Source organism: Delphinus delphis, chromosome 15 (assembly GCF_949987515.2).
Source record: "Delphinus delphis chromosome 15, mDelDel1.2, whole genome shotgun sequence".
Taxonomy (NCBI): domain Eukaryota; kingdom Metazoa; phylum Chordata; class Mammalia; order Artiodactyla; family Delphinidae; genus Delphinus; species Delphinus delphis.
Genome location: NC_082697.1, coordinates 36,182,303 through 36,199,659, shown reverse-complemented (window position 1 = coordinate 36,199,659; position 17,357 = coordinate 36,182,303). Strand labels below are relative to the sequence as shown.

Genomic DNA, 17,357 nt, shown 5'->3' with positions numbered 1-17,357 from the left:
AATCTTACAAAATAGGGAAATACAGTTGAGCCTTGAACAACGTGAGGTTTCAGGGCTGCCAACCCCAGTGCAGTTGAAAATATGAATATAACTTTTACAGTCAACCCTCCATATCCGTGGTTCCGCATCCCCTGATTCAGCCAACTGCGGATTGTGTGGTACTGTGATAGGTATTTATTGAAAAAAATCCATATAAAAGTGGACCATGCAGTTGAAACCTGTGTTATTCAAAGGTCAGCTGTAATAAGAACAACTGGCTACAGCCCCATTTGAAACACTATTTGGCTTTCTGGTTTGAAAATTAATAAAGGGAAACCTTACTAAAATGGAGTCAGGAGGCTAGAAGGAGAAGCTCTCACAAGGTACCACTGGACATCAACTATGGGAAGAATTATCAGTTACAGACCCCAGAGAAGAATCATCAATAGGAAAGAATCATGAATTACAGGCCCCCAAAAGGAAAAGAAGTGCGTGGCATCTCCCACAAGATACTGACTAGCCCAGCAACTCAGCCCCTGAGTAACCCGCCAGCTCCCTGAACTCGCACTTTTCTCCCATGGATTTTTGATCAAAACAACCCCTCCTGACTTCCTCCTTTCTCTCTCTACAATAATATTCCCCTCCTTTGTTCTATGGACTTGTCTATGGCTTTTGCTATAGCTTGCTTGTCCTGAATTGCAACTCCTCTGCTATTCCTAAATAAACACATTTTTGCTGATAAAATAACTTTTATTTTTAAGGTCAACACCAGTTTGATATGTTTTATGAAGAGGCATTATTTACTTTATGAAGCTGAAAATTTTTTGCTTATAATCCTAGTAAAATAGCACTTAAGAAAGTTGAAAGCTTAGCGAGATTGTATTTAATACTTGTTAAGATTTCTTTCCTAGCTTTACCTCATTTTCAGAGGAACCTGGAAGAAAAGTAAATGCCTTTAGAAGTGCAAGTCATCAGTATTTTCTAAATATAAGTGAGTTATGATGATTAATAACCAAAAAAAATCATGAGAAACAAAAATGATTCAATGATGATAAACTTCTAGTTCATCAAATCACATTTCACTTTATCAAAAAATAGTACTCTTTCTCTAACTGGTTTCTGCTTATATGACAGCAGAAGAGATACTCAGCCAGTGATTACATTTAATCTCTTCAAAATGACCTTCTCTGAGGAACTGGAAGCCAGGAAGTATTCTTTAATTATCCTATAGATTTCCAGAGCCTGGGAAACTGCCTCAGAAAACCACAAATATTTTGGGATACTCTAGCAGATTCAGGGAGAGATGTCACTCGCCAGCTTAAAATGAAGGGCAATGGCCATCATCATGGTGGCGCTGGTACTCAACCTAGACCTGAGTTACCTGGGAGAAAAGGCTTGGAAATGCCTCTAAGTTAGCCCTTGGCCTTCTTGCCAAGTTGTGTAAAGTGGACAAAAGTAGTCAAGTGCACTTAATTGCATTTGGCTTGAACTCTCAAATTGTTGATATCGATAATTTTTAATTTAAAAGATGAAAATTAGATATGATTTACTGTAATATTTTGAATGTGTTGAAGTACAGCTTTCCACACAGGTCTCAAGGACCTCTCACCATTTCAATTATCAAGAAAATGAACAAACTATAATAAAACCAAACTTAGTTGGAATCAATTGTATCTCAAATCTCCCCTTTTTTTAAATAACATCTTTATTTGAGTATAATTGCTTTACTATGGTGTGTTAGTTTCTGTTTTATAACAAGGTGAATCAGTTATACATATATCCCCATATCTCCTCCCTCTTGCGTCTCCCTCCCACCCTCCCTATCCCACCCATCTAGGTGGTCACAAAGCACGGAGCTGATCTCCCTGTGCTATGTGGCTGCTTCCCACTAGCTATGTATTTACATTTGGTAGTGTACGTATGTCCATGCCACTCTCTCACTTCATCCCAGCTTACCCTTCCCCCTCCCCCGTCCTCAATTCCATTCTCTATGTCTGTGTCTTTATTCCTGTCCTCCCCCTTCTTCAGAACCATTTTCTTTTATTCCATATATATGTGTTAGCATATGGTATTTATTTTTCTCTTTCTGATTTACTTCACTCTGTATGACAGACTCTAGGTCTATCCACCTCACTACAAATAACTCAATTTTGTTTCTTTTTATGGCTGAGTAATATTCCATTGTGTGTATGTGCCACATCTTTATCCATTCATCTGTCGATGGACACTTAGGTTGCTTCCATGTCCTTTAAAAATCCCTTTTGATACTAGATATTTACAGTGAATTTGGCAATTGTAGGCATTCTGCTAGTCCCTGGAGAGAAAAAGATAAGTAAAATATGGTCCTTGACCTCAAGAAACTCAGAGTATACTAGGAAAGACAAAAACATTAAATGAAATGTGAGTGCAGTGTAGTATGTGCAAGGATAGTTTAGTGGTAGCACAAACGAGTGATCAATTCTTATCAAATGGGTCAAGGGAGATATCAAAGAGTAAAGATTTCTCATCTGGGTTCTGAAGGATAAATAGGAGTTTTCCAGTCAAACAAGGAAGGATAAGTGCCTTTCAGGAAAAGGCAGCAGTAAGCACAAAGCATGAAATAGAATAGTTTATTGGGGGAATTCTAAGCGTATTCTTAGGGTTAAAGCAGAGAGTGTTTGTAGAAAACTGGTGGGAAATGAGGCTGTAGAATTAGGCAGGAGACAAATTATGGAAGACCTTGTATTTCATTCTGATGAGTCATCTTTATCCTATAAGAGGGAGTCATGGAAACTTTTAAATAGAGGAAGAAGAGGTTCTGATTTGTATTTTCAAGATTACTCTATGATGACAACTATGGAAGAGGAAAAACAATTAGAAAAAAGACTAGAAGAAAACTGCAAAAGAGTTAACAGTGGTTGCCTCCAGGTGGTAGAAAATTGTTTTGTTTCTTCTTATAGCAGAATGCTGTTCTTTCAGGGAAGCAATAAAGTTTCAGTAGTATAGATAGCTGTCACCACAATACTTTAATTCAATATGAAGAATACTGACTACATTTGGGTCTATCCTTTGCCTTTCTCAATTCTGTTTACACAAAACAACTATGGTATAAATCTACAGAGTATTATGATACATATTTTGGAAAAACCAAGTCAACCAGTAAGTGAGTTGTGTCAGCCCACAGACCTCACGAAAAGGCCTGATGACCTGAACCCCTGGGAGGCCACCACGATGAGCCACATACGTTCCACTGATTTTGAAGGGAACCAACTCTGACTCTGCATGAAGTCTGAACAAGTTTTGCATCTTACTTCGCCTTAGAGGCAACACAGTATCATCACACACCCCTCCACAAGTCACCTCAAATTCAAGTAAACTCTAAGAAAAACAACATGTTAACAATGCAAAGGAGGCTTCCACTCTCTGTCCTAAACCTTCTGAACAGACTGGTGGCCCCAAGCCCCTGGTTTCTAGAAAGCCTGGAGCCATCACCACCTTGCAAGGGCACAAGCAATAAATAATAGAAGCAGAGGCACGCAAAGCTTTGGTCAAGCTGATGTGTATAAATGAGACGAGCAATGCACGTGACCAGCACAAAATCCAATCAATACTACATTTATGACAAATAGAAAGTGTCATGAGGAAAGCCTGACAGAAGCACTTCGTTAAGCAAAAACTATTACTCCATGAAACTCATCTGTAAAACAAGCATAATAATGGCAACAACCTTATAAGGTTATTATAAGGAATTGAACAAATAATACACAGGAAGTGCTTAGAAAGTTGTCTGGCACACAGTAAGCACATAGTAATTTATAGTATCATCATTATTATTATATCTGGCACAGGGAGAGTGCTCAGTAAATTATAGTATTATTATCATTATTATTATATCTCATAACTTTGACTCTTTCCAAATATTCCAACTTATAAATCTCCAGGATATTCTTACTTATGTCAAAGACTATTTACTCAATACTGTGATTAAAATGAAATAATTAGAAGAATGTTTTGAGAGAAACGATTAATAACGCTTCTTTACCTCTTCATATCTGTCAAAAACTGCTCCTTCTTGCAAAAACGAAGGAACTTCCTTCTGCCAATTAAATTCATAAGGTTTGGCCATGATTATATTTAAGACCTGAAAATGAAAAAGGGTATCTCATTAGTGAACACAATTAAAAAACAAGTGAAGATCAAAGGTTAATCATTTTATATTTACGTGTTTGCAAAAGCTTTTCTTCATACACATGGACTAAGTCCATAAATTGTCTTTTTTTTTTCTTCTTCCCTTCATCTGACCCTGAATTCCCTTCTCCTGGGTGTTTGGTGATCATTTGGTGATTGTTTGGGAAGCTTCCCCCTTCCTCTTCAAATCCTATAAAATAATTATGTATATATAAAATCTGATGTCATCAGATAAAAGAAAAAAACCACACACCTAAACCTACATATAGCAGAGGACTGCTGTAAAGAGCAAGAGGTTCTACAAGCCTCCACCACAAGGTGAACTCACGGCCAGGGGGAGTTGACAGGTGATGGGGTTGTAGAATCAAGTAGCAGTAGCTGTAATTTTTATTTCTCTTGGTCCTGTCTTTAGCCCTCTCTCACCCCCTCCTCCCTTGGGCCATGCAGTGAACAACAGAATGTCTGCTTTGTAGCATAGGCAGTGAGTATGACATTGAAGGGAGACTGGCATTGTCCAGAGTGGCTGCCTACACTTAGGAAGAACTGGATGTTCCTTTTACCCACCCTTCTTAGCATCCTGCACCATGGTGTGCATGCAATAGCTATAAACAGGGCATCTTAAATGAAAAGAATCACCAATAAGAATCACCAAATATTTGAGCAATGCAAAGAACAGGGAAGGCAGACACCAAACACAGTAAATAGAAGAACTTACACCCAAGAAAACAGAGTTAACAGGACAAACAGAATCTGACTTTGACTTAAGGATGGCTGATATCCTCAGAGGGAGGAAAGAGTGCATTCTCTTCCCAAAACACAATTAACTACAGATTCTAGAAATTTTAAAAAGATTGTTGTAGTCAAACTCCTAATAAATAGGTGACCTGCACTGTAAAGAGAATTCATATGAAGTGCTGAGCCAAGGAATTATCACAGAATACAACACAAAAAGAAACAGAAAGCATGACTGAAAAATTAAGAGAGATGGAAAATGGAAACAGAAGATTCGAAAACCACCTTATAGAAGGATATCTTCTATTAGAAGGAGAGAAAGTAAAGCCAATGGAAAAATGGGAACAATTAAAGGAATAGTAGAAAAACATTTCTGAAATCTGAATATTTGTGCTCTCAGTGTGAAAAAATCCAGTGATGCACTAGCTATAAATGGGGGAAAAAGATACACACACCTAAACACTCCTTGAGGTGACTAAGAACAAGCAATATGAAGAGAAGTTATGAGATTTCTCAGAGATGCATAGAGAGGAGACAATTTAGAATTGAATGGCAATCAGCATGGAATCAGGCACAACATCAGAGTATTACACATGAGAAAACAGCAGAGCAATAACTGCAAAGTTTTGAGGGAAAGTAACTGTGGACTAGAAACTCTGTGACCAATGGAATAATGGTTTAATTGTTAGGAGAAGATATATTTACAGACTTTCAAGGTATCAAAACGGTTTAATAACCTACTCTGAAAGAGCTAATGTATTATATATTCTGTCAAGAAGAAAAAGAAATATAGAAAAATAAGAGATATGGGAAGTAAGGCTGGCAGGAAGGAAGGGGAAAGGAAGGAGAAAGGAAGGAAGAAAGAAGGGAAGAAAGAAAGAAGAAAGAAGTTTAAAAAAGAGACAAATTTTACTCTTAAGTCTTATGTATTATACAAAAAGAAGAAGATATAGAAATTACAATCTAGCATCCAAATTCCAGATTATATCAACACAGGTAGGTGCTGGAGGCAAGGAAATATGGAACAAAGGGAGGTAAAAAACATTTTAGGGAGTGCAATATAGGTAGTTAAAACTCTAGATATTGGCAGAAAAATAGAAGATCAATTATGAGTGTTAAAAATTTAATAATTTTCCTAATAGAAAATTTTAAATGGAAAGTATAACTTGCAAATAAATGAGGGAAAAAATAGAACGAAGAAATGTGAGCCTCCTTTAAAAAGGAAACAGATAAAAGATGTGGGAAGGGAGAGGGAAAAAAGAAGAACACACAATAACTGGAAAACAGAAAGTAAATGTATTACTAACTGTAATAAATATGATTTGGCTAAATCCATTTATAAAAGACAGAGGCTTTCAAATTAGGTAACATTATAGTTGTTTACCAGAAATATTTATAAAATAAAAATTATATAGGAAGTTTGAAAATGAAGGGATGAAAAGAAGATATAATAGGCACACGCTGGGAAAGGACCAGATGTAACACTAATAATGTTAGATGTAACACTAATAATGTTAGACAAAATAGACTTCAAGGAAAAAAGCAAGAGACAGTGATATGTCATATTAAGAGAAGGGGTGATCAAAATTTTTCAAGTCATTAACATTAGATATGTGACCACACAGCATCAAAACATAGATTGAAAAACTGAAAATACAAAGAGAAACAGGCAAAGTCACAAACATATTAGGAGATAATGATTCTCAGAAATTAACGGAAGAATACTGAGGATTTGAAAATCACACAAATTTAACCAAAACAATTTAAATGACTCAAGTTAACATAATTTAAATATATTACTTAATGAGTTTAGCCCCCCCACACACATATATCTTTCCTTCATTCTCTCTTTGTACCCGGCTTCCCCAAACACATATAACAATCTCAAAATCTGATCATGATTAGGCCACAGAGAAAATCTCAGTACTTTTCAAGAGTCAGAAATTACAGTGGCCATGCTTACTGACCATGACTAGGCCAACTTATAAATTAATGATAGAGAGTGTGTAAAACCTACACACATAGGAATTAAACACAAACATACACACTTCTAAATAATTCTTGATTTGAGCAGAATAGTCAAAGCAGAAATTATAAACTTCTTAGAAATGAAAGATGGGAGTACTATATATACATTAAAACCTAACCCCAAATAATAAAATAATGACTGGTAAAAGTTAATTATTTTCTGAATATGCATATATTAGATAAAATTTGGCAGGTATTGGGGAGAGAGACAGAGAGAGAGTTGGGGTAGGAAGGAGGATGAGGAAGAACCGTAAACTCACAATATCCATGATGAAAGGTGGAGTGTAAATACAGAGAGAAGGTGAACACCGTAAGAGATACTATGTATAACTTTAACCAAAATATTTGAAAACTTCAAGTGGATGTTTTTCAAAGTTAAAATAAATTTGGCTCAACAAATGAGCAGAACGCTTAAACAGACCAGTAATCTTGGGAGAAATTGAAAAAATAGTAAAAGATTAGGCCCAGATGATTTTACAGGTGAGTTCTACCAAATCTTCTAGGAAAAGGTAAATCCTGTGTACCTACATTTTTCTAGGACATAAAAAAAATAATAATAATAAAATAAAGCTACTACCCAACTCATTTCACAAGTGTCTTGTCAGACTCTGACAATGACACCACAAAGGCTTAATAAGAAACCAACCAACCAACCAACCAACCCTAGAGCTTATTCTCACAGAGAAAAACCTCTGCTAAAATATAAACCAATCTATTCCAGAAAGTTACTGAAAGAATAATTTGGGATGTTTCCACGCTGAAAACAATCAATGTGATTCACTAAGGAGCAAAGTCTAATACATGTACACATTACAAGGTGATGTGAAGCTGAACTTGAAAAGCCTCTAACACATACCATTAAATGAAAACCACGTTTTTGCAGCAAGCCATGTAGTAATATGGAATAGGAACAGTGTGACACCATTTACCTAAATACACAGCCACAGAATGACATGAACTGTGTAGTAAACACACACGCACACACACAAGGCAAAACTATATATTTTTCTAGGTAAATATTCATGCATATAAATACATTATTAAAAAGTTTGGAAAGAACCTTGCAAATTTATGACTCTGCTTACTTCTGGGGAGGGAACAAAGCTTGGGGCTGAAAGTCAAGATATCTTTCATGTTATCTCTGTCCTGGACTTTTTTATTATGGGAATATATTCCTGCATTCATGTGCTGCTTGTGTAAATAAAAAATAATGCAAATTTCAAAAAGAAAAAAAAAAGTTGAAATCACACAGATAGGCAGACGCATGAATCTTTAGTCCCAAATAATTTAAAGCAGACGAAGAGCACATTAGGTCACGTTTCAAGATAGTTTCTTCACAATGGCAACCACAGGTGTTTGAAGGAGGAACTCATCCAATATTTATTACTGACCAGGCTAAAAACTGATCAAAGCATGAAGGGCATTCTAACCAGCCCAGACTGAGGCAGGAAGCAGCCCTCTATTCGTCAGTACCAAGGCCTCCCATGGAAAGCCAAGGCAGACAAGCCATGCCAGTGGGAGAAGAGAGTCCATCTGTGAGTAGGCTGGTCCATGTCTCAGTCTCCCACAATGGCTGTGACTGGGTCTCTCTTCCTCTCTCTCTCTACTTCTCTGTTCCTCTTTGTCTGCCTCTCTCTGTGTCTTTCCATGCCCATTTCTCAGTGTCCACAAACACAGCCCCTCCACCCAAGGCAGTGTCAAAGCAAGCTTCTAGTGCAGTGATGTGCATTCCTGCCTTCTATGTCGTAAAACAGATCTGCAGAGAAAAACGGACCTGCAGACCCCCCTCAGGCTATCATGGACGTGTTGTTCAGTGACCTATAATAAGATGAGTCAACTACAGGGACCTAAGTGTTAGCATTAAAGAAGGATGAAGAAACAACATGGTGGCTTCCCCGGTGAGCAAAACACCTCTCCTCTGCAGGACTTTATGTGTTCTATGATCTTTCCACTCCTGCCAACCATCCCTTTCAATATTTCCTTTGGTTTTATTGTAGAGGGAATGGCAACAAGGGGCTTGCAATATGAAATGCTCACACCAAAAATGAAATTAAAAGACAGCTTATATCAACTTGTATCATCTTTCATTGGCTTAACTCCGGTTCTCCCAGGATCAAAAGGACACACGGCAGACGTCCTCAGTACCTGATGTTTCTCCGATTTCACTACTATCCTTACTATTAAAATATTCATGTCTACCTTGGATACTAATTTCATCATAATGGTCTAATTATGTGAAGGATGTTGGTGGGAGCTAATGCAAAGAGGAGGGTAATTGTGACCTTAATCTCTAAAGAGGTTGACAGTAGAGGTAGGAGCTCACCTCACTGCTTACTTTTCCTGAGCTTTGGATTTCTGAAAAAGTTAGATGGCATTTCAGAAAAATGACATTGGAGTATCCTGAATTTTCCCAGTTTTAAACAGGATTTGGGGGGAGGGGGACTGCTCCTTGAATTGTCTCAGAAATACTTCCTCAGGTCTGGCATTAGGGGCAGCGACTGGCTTATTTTATGTAGATGGTACAACTATGACCTGCAGACCAGAAAACATTGGCCCAGCCAGTCATGTTTAATAGCAGTTTGATCCAGGTAATTGATTATTAAACAGGAATAAATGAGGTATGTGTCACAATCCAACTGACTCCAGAAAAAGTTAAAAGGACAAATAGTTACTTCTTTTAAAAGTCAGGGAGCGGGGAACTGGTCACTCTGTTTGCAATGATCTCAAAGCTCCACCCACAGCTAACTGGTAAAAAACCAAAAAGCAAACAAAAAACAAAACGCTTTCACTGCAATGCCAAAGGCTCCTCTCCTCAAATTCTCTGGCTGGCCTTCTAAGGTCTCATTTACAAGATACTTCATGGTTCAGTTGTCTCCTGGAAGAACATTACCTCACCCCACAGAGCCCACAGGAAAGTGTCCTTCTTAAGGAACACGGGAAGTAAAGGAGAATTTACACAAAGAATGGATATAGAACTCGGTACTTTTTCCAGAGTAAACACCTTGAGTGACTACTGGAGGGAGGCCAGTGGGCTTTTAAATAGTCTCCTTGTTTCTAAATTCTTACGCAACTGAAATGGATTAGCTGTTACATTGGCGACAGAGGAAAAACTCCCAGGGTTGCAGGGAGGGGACCAGAGAGAGAGAGGGAGTCACTAGAAGACCTCGTTTCAGAACAAGTGGCAAAAAGCTCCTTCTAAAGATGGTGAGGGACTGAAAGCGTTAGTGGGGAGGACCACCAGGGAGCTCAGGTCAGCTGTGGGGATCCAAATACTCAAGGAGGATGTGCCCATCACCCAAGCAGATGGCTTTCCATCCATTCACCCATTCAGTTGGGGTGAACCGAGGAAGGGCACCTCTTTGTTTGCTGGTCTGCTCTGCCCCACATCTTTAAATCTGCTATCTAGAAGGTGGTCTTCAAAGCTTACCAGACTACCTATCCCAGATATGCTAGCTCAATTATGGAGTTAACTCTTCTCCCCAGGCCAGTTGGGTCAAAACTTTGGCAAATAATTTTTTGTTTCTGGACCTATGCCTCATGTTCTGGTAGAGAGCAGACAGGGGGATGTACATGAGATCAGGTATATTTAAGGTCCTGGGTATCGCAGGCTGAATCACGGCCCCCAAAAGATACCTATATCCTAATATCTGAAACCTATAGGCATTACCTTATATAGCAAAAAAGGACTTTGCAGATGTGATTAAGTTAAGGATCTTGAAGATGGAGAGATTCTGTTAGATCTTCCCAGGGGGTCCTAAATGCTATCACAAGTGTCCTTGTAAAAGGGAGGAGGGGAGATTTGACACAGACGAAAGGGGAGGCAATGTGACCACTGAGGCAGAGATTGGAGTGATGCAGCCACAAGTCAAGGAGTGTTGGCAGTCACCAGAAGCTGGAAGAGGCAAGGCATGGGTTCTTCCCTCCAGCCTGGAGGACGTGTGGTCTTGCAGACACCTTGATTTCAGACTTCTGGCCTCCAGAACTATGAGAGAATAAACTTCTGTTGCTTTCAGCCACTAGTTTGTGGTAACTTTTTTAACAGCAGCTCAAGGAAACAAATACAGTGGGCCCTCTGAAGCTGGGCATAGCAAGTTGCCAAATCAATCTGAAAAGGAGAAAGGACAGCTCTGCCTTGAGGGATGGGCATTCAACATGTGTTTGTTCAACTGAATCGAAGAAAGACAGAAAGAAAAGTAGAATAGAATTTCATCTAGAAATGAACTCAGATAACTCCTGTCCTTCTATTCCAATACCCCTTTGAAAAGTAATTTCTACAGTATATCCTTCCCCTGGATCCAAATGCCATTTAACAATTTTGCACCTCAGCAATAAATACGAACTTTAAATAAACCCTGCAACTTCCCCCAAGCCAACCAAGACGTTCTCCACTTTTTGTTTCTATTTGTGAACAAATGAATTCGTCTGAAAAAGCGTTTGCTTCCACTTGATAACATACAGCTTTCAAGTAAACAAACAGGCACCACGGCTCAGTTATGGATTTTCTTAAGTGAAACTTTTACCTTCCACCTTACAACAAAAAAGTTCCATAAAGAATTAATCCCTTCCCTATCCAACCATATAAATCCCATTAAACCAAATAACCCATGGCCTTAAATGACCCCATGTTGAGAACAACCAACATTGTTTCCCAGAACACAGAGGGTTGGGATAAAAATTCCACTGACGAAAAAGTCAATTAGTTGACTCCATCAAGCACATTTCAACGTCCTGCTCCTCAATCTTTAAATAAGGTAACCCTTATATTTCTAAAAACAGAAGTACAGCTACAGCAGATCATCCAGAGCCTTTAAATAAATGGCTTTACTTCCAGTAAGAATTTAATTTGACACTGATATATTGCATCATTAATGACAATTTCTCCATTTGCTAAAAATAACTCCATTTTTATCAAGCCATTAAATAACCTTTTTAAAAAGCATATAAAGGGTGCAGGACTAAGAAAATGATAATAGGCAATGTGCAGGGTTGGAGGTAAGGGCATTCTTGTATAGTTTGATGAAAAAGAATTTTGCAATACATTTCTATAGCTTTGAAAATGTATACAGAATCTATGTACAAAGATACTTTCTCACTGCTGTGCTGTTTATGGGGAATAGCACTGCTGTGCTATTTAAGTCATCTTTATATGAACAACAGTAAGCAATTGCTTACATATACGATAGTATTTAAATATTCTGTGCCCATTAAAAATAATGCTTTCAATGAATAGTTCTTTGCTGAACAAGAGCAAATTTAGAATAGTTTCTAAAAATATTCACAACTCTCGGCAAGCAAATACAAATGTTCTCAATATATTATTAAGCAAGTAAAAAAGCTGGTTACAAAATTGTTTGCAAGTATGATCCAAATTTTTATGTGTTATGTACACGTTCCTTACACACACACAAACACACACACACACACTTTTTAATAGAGGAAAAAGACAAGAAAAATATACACCAAAATATTGTACAAACAGTAGTTACATTGTGGTGACATAATTTTAGGTGATTTTTATTTTTTTAATACTTTCTGTATTTTAACATTTACAGTGACTATAATTTTTATACTCAAGAAAAATGTTGAAAGTAAAGAGAAGATGACATCAAAATTATTTTTTTCACATAAATCAATTTCTATGTCCATGTTTTCCACCAGAATTCCTGGCAAGAACAAATACCAGGACGAGACTAATACATAAAGCTCTAAAATGTTCTTTTCCTCTCAAGATTTAAAATCTTGACTGTACATCAGGAGCCTCACACACACCAGTTATAACTGATTCTTAGGAAGGAGTTACTTAATAATACTGACTAAACCTTGGGTATTAACTCTGAAACTTCTAGTACACTTATATTTAGAAATAAAACAGATTATGGTGGTGCTGGATTTAGTCTTTAAGGAATTCTGAACTAAAGAAACTTAAGGTCTTTGTCATGATTCATCTATTAAATTCATAATAAATACATAATAGGTATATTTATTTATTAATAAAGCACCACTTGATTCAAAATAATTTCCTGGAATTTATAAAAGACACAAATTAAATAGGAATAAAATTAAAACAACAAACATCTACTCTTTGTCTCCCCTGGTCAATATTAATCATACTTAAGAGGTAAACATAATATTCTTAAAACTTAATAATTACAAAATAGATGAATAAAAATATTAAAATGATTTCCCTTTATAAATTTATTAGGTATAATTATGATTATATTACAGGGTTCATTATATCAGAATTTTACAAAACATGTGTAAAAGATGCTTGATTATCCGGGATATTTAGGATCAGCTTCATTTGAAGATAATGAATAACTGTTAACATATAATTCAGTCTGTAATGACCAGTTTTTAAAGAAATTAGAATATGATGAAGTATATAGTTTCCCAAGAAAAGAACTGATTTGTTTCAAAACAGTGTTTGGCTGTTCGTGTCTGCCTGCAGCAATTCCCTTGGAAATGACTTGTGGGTATACATGCCAGCCTTCCAAGATCCTCTTGAAAAAGTTAAGTGGCTGAAATTGTGTTAAAAGTAATTGTCTATGACTATGGTTCTCTGACCTGATAGTGCCTTGCTATTCACCTCTTCCCTCTCAGTTAAGTTTCTCTGAAGGACTCAGGTAGAGACCCGGGTTTAGGGACCAATATTGTTGAAGGAGGATTCCATGTCAAACGTTCAGAGCAGCAAGTATGAAGCCTTCTGAGGTTCCATTTCCTCAATATTTAGTAAGTCCTTGGCTTAACAGTATGATGGGGAGAGACCTTCAAGATGGCGGAAGAGTAAGATGTGGAGATCACCTTCCTCCCCACAAATACATCAGAAATACATCTACATGTGGAACAGCTCCTACAGAACACCTACTGAATGCTGGCAGAAGACCTCAGACCTCCCAAAAGGCACATACCTGGGTAGGGCAAAAGAAAAAAGAAAAAACAGAGACAAAAGAATAGGGACGGGACCTGCACCTCTGGGAGGGAGCTGTGAAGAAGGCAAAGTTTCCACACAGTAGGAAGCCCCTTCACTGGTGGAGACGGGGCGGGGGGCAGGGGGGGAAGCTTCAGAGCCACGGGGGAGAGTGCAGCAACAGGGGTGCAGAGGGCAAAGCGGAGAGATTCCTGCACAGAGGAATGGTGCTGACCAGCACTCACCAGCCCGAGAGGCTTGTCTGCTCACCTGCTGTGGCGGGTGGGGGCTGGGAGCTGAGGCTACAGCTTCGGAGGTCAGACCCCAGGGACAGGACTGGGGTTGGCTGTGTGAACACAGCCTGAAGGGGGCTGGTGCACCACAGCTAACCAGGAGGGAGTCCAGGAAAAAGTCTGGACCTGCCTAAGAGGCAAGAGACCATTGTTTCACGGTGCCTGAGGAGAGAGGATTCAGAGCACTGCCTAGACGAGCTCCAGAGTTGGGAGTGAGCCGCGGCTAACAGCGTGGACACCAGAGACCGGCATGAGACGCTAAAACTGCTGCTGCAGCCACCAAGAAGCCTGTGTGCAAGCACAGGTCACTATCCACACCTCTCCTCCCGGGAGCCTGTGCAGCCCGCCACTGCCAGGGTCCTGTGATCCAGGGACAACTTCCCTGGGAGAACACACGGCACCCCTCAGGCTGCTGCAAGTTTACGCCGGCCTCTGCCGCTGCAGGCTCGCCCCACATTGTGTACCCCTCCCTCTCCCAGACCTGAGTGAGCCTGAGCCCCTTAATCAGCTGCTAATTTAACCCTGTCCTGTCTGAGTGAAGAACAGACGCCCTCAGGCAACCTACAGGCAGAGGCGGGGTCAAATCCAAAGACGAACCCCAGGAGCTGTGCGAACAAAGAAGAGAAAGGGAAATCTCTCCCAGCAGCCTCAGGAGCAGCGGATTAAATCTCCACAATCAACTTGATGTACCTTGCAACTGTGGAATACCTGAATAGACAACGCATAATCCCAAAATTGAGGCAGTGGCTTTGGGAGCAATAATATATATATATATATATATATATATATATATATATATATATATATATATATATATATATATATATATATTTTTTTTTTTCCTTTTTCTCTTTTTGTGAGTGTGTATTTGTATGCTTCTTTGTGTGATTTTGTCTGTATAGCTTTGCTTTCACATTTGTCCTAGGGTTCTGTCTGTCCGTGTTTTTTGTTTGTTTTTTCATAATTAGCACTTCTTATCATTGGTGGATTTGTTTTTTGGTTTGGTTGCTCTCTTCGTTCTTTCTTTCTTTTTCTTGTTTTATTACTTTTAATTTTTTTATTTTTAATAATAATTGTTTATTTTTTATTTTAATAACTTTATTTATTTATTTTCATTTTAGGAAAAAATCTGTAAAAAATACAAATACATGCAGGCTAAACAATACACGACTTAGTAACCAAGAGACCACTGGAGAAATAAAAGAAATCAAAAATACCCAGAAACAAATGACAATGAAAGCATGATGACCCAAAACCTATGGGATGCAGCAAAACCAGTTCTAGGAGGGAAGTTTATAGCAATATAATCCTACCTCAAGAAAAAAGAAACATCTCAAATAAACAACCAACCCTTCCCCCTAAAGCAATTTGAGAAAGAAGAACAGAAAAACCCCCACAAAGTTAGCAGAGGAAAGAAATAATAAAGATCATATCAGAAATAAATGAAAAGGAAATGAAGGGAAGAGTAGCAAAGGTCAATAAAACTAAAAGCTGGTTCTTTGAGAAGATAAACAAAATTGATAAACCATTAGCCAGACTCATCAAGAAAAAAGGGAGAAGACTTAAATCAATAGAATTAGAAATGAAAAAGGAGAAGTAACAACTGACACTGCAAAAATACAAATGATCATAAGAGATTACTACAAGCAACTCTATGGCAATAAAATGGGCAACCTGGAAGAAATGGACAAATTCTTAGAAAAGAACAACCTTCCGAGACTGAAGCAGGAAGAAACAGAAAATATAAACAGACCAATCACAAGCACTGAAATTGAGACTGTGATTAAAACTCTTCCAACAAACAAAAGCCCAGGAATAGATGGTTTCACAGGTGAATTCTAACAAAACATTTAGAGAAGACCTAACACCTATACTTCTCAAACTCTTCCAAAATATAGCAGAGGAAGGAACACTCCGAAACTCATTCTACGAGACCACCATCACCCTGATGCCAAAACCAGACAAAGATGTCACAAAGAAAGAAAACTACAGGCCAATATCACTGATGAACATAGATGCAAAAATCCTCAACAAAATACTAGCAAACAGAATCCAACAGCACATTAAAAGGATCATACACCATGATCAAGTGGGCTTTATGCTAGGAATGTAAAGATTCTTCAGTATATGCAAATCAATCAATGTGATAAACGATATTAATAAATTGAAGGATAAAAACCATATGATCAGGCTTCCCTGGTGGCGCAGTGGTTGAGAGTCTGCCTGCCGATGCAGGGGACATGGGTTCGTTCCCCGGTCCAGGGGGATCCCACATGCCGTGGAGCGGCTGGGCCCATGAGCCATGGCCGCTGAGCCTGCACATCCGTAGCCTGTGCTCTGCAACGGGAGAGGCCACAACAGTGAGAGGCCCGTGTACCGCAAAATAAAAAAACAAACAAACATATGATCATCTCAATAGATGCAGAAAAAGCTTTTGACAAAATTTAACACCCATTTACGATAAAAACCCTCCAGAAAGTAGGCATAGAGGGAACTTACATCAACATAATAAAGGCCATATATGACAAACCCACAGCCAACATTGTCTTCAATGGTGAAAAACTGAAACTATTTCCACTAAGATCGGGAACAAGAAAAGGTTGCCCACTCTCACCACTATAATTCAACATAGTTTTGGAAGTTTTAGCCACAGCAGTTGGAGAAGAAAAGGAAATAAAAGGAATCCAAATCAGAAAACAAGAAGTAAAGCTGTCACTGTTTGCAGATGACATGATACTATACGTAGAGAATCCTAAAGATGCTGCCAGAAAACTACTAGAGCTAATCAATGAATTTGGTAAAGTAGCAGGATACAAAATTAATGCACAGAAATCTCTGGCATTCCTATATACTAATGATGAAAAATCTGAAAGTGAAATAAAGAAAACACTCCCATTTACCATTGCAACAAAAAGAATAAAATATCTAGGAATAAACCTACCTAAGGAGACAAAAGACCTGTATGCAGAAAATTATAAGACACTGATGAAAGAAATTAAAGGTGATACAAATAGATGGAGAGATATACCATGTTCTTGGATTGGAAGAATCAACATTGTGAAAATGACTCTACTACCCAAAGCAATCTATAGATTCAATGCAATCCCTATCAAACTACCACTGGCATTTTTCACAGAACTAGAACAAAAAATTTCACAACTTGTATGGAAATACAAAAGACCCCGAATAGCCAAAGCAATCTTGAGAACGAAAAACAGAGTTGGAGGAATCAGGCTCCCTGACTTCAGACT

General features: G+C 38.2%; 1 protein-coding gene across 1 annotated transcript in view; it reads right to left on the bottom strand.

The window, feature by feature from the left end:
- The window catches only part of PLCB4 (phospholipase C beta 4), a 419,470-nt gene that overhangs the window by 152,594 nt on the left and 249,519 nt on the right, over window positions 1–17,357 (bottom strand). The window contains exons 3-4 of the mRNA XM_060031226.1: window positions 4,181–4,336; window positions 4,001–4,099 (exon numbers count right to left, since the gene is read on the bottom strand). Coding sequence (XP_059887209.1) covers window positions 4,001–4,099; window positions 4,181–4,210 — 129 coding nt within the window. The 5' untranslated portion in view covers window positions 4,211–4,336. The remainder of the gene's footprint in view (window positions 1–4,000; window positions 4,100–4,180; window positions 4,337–17,357) is intronic.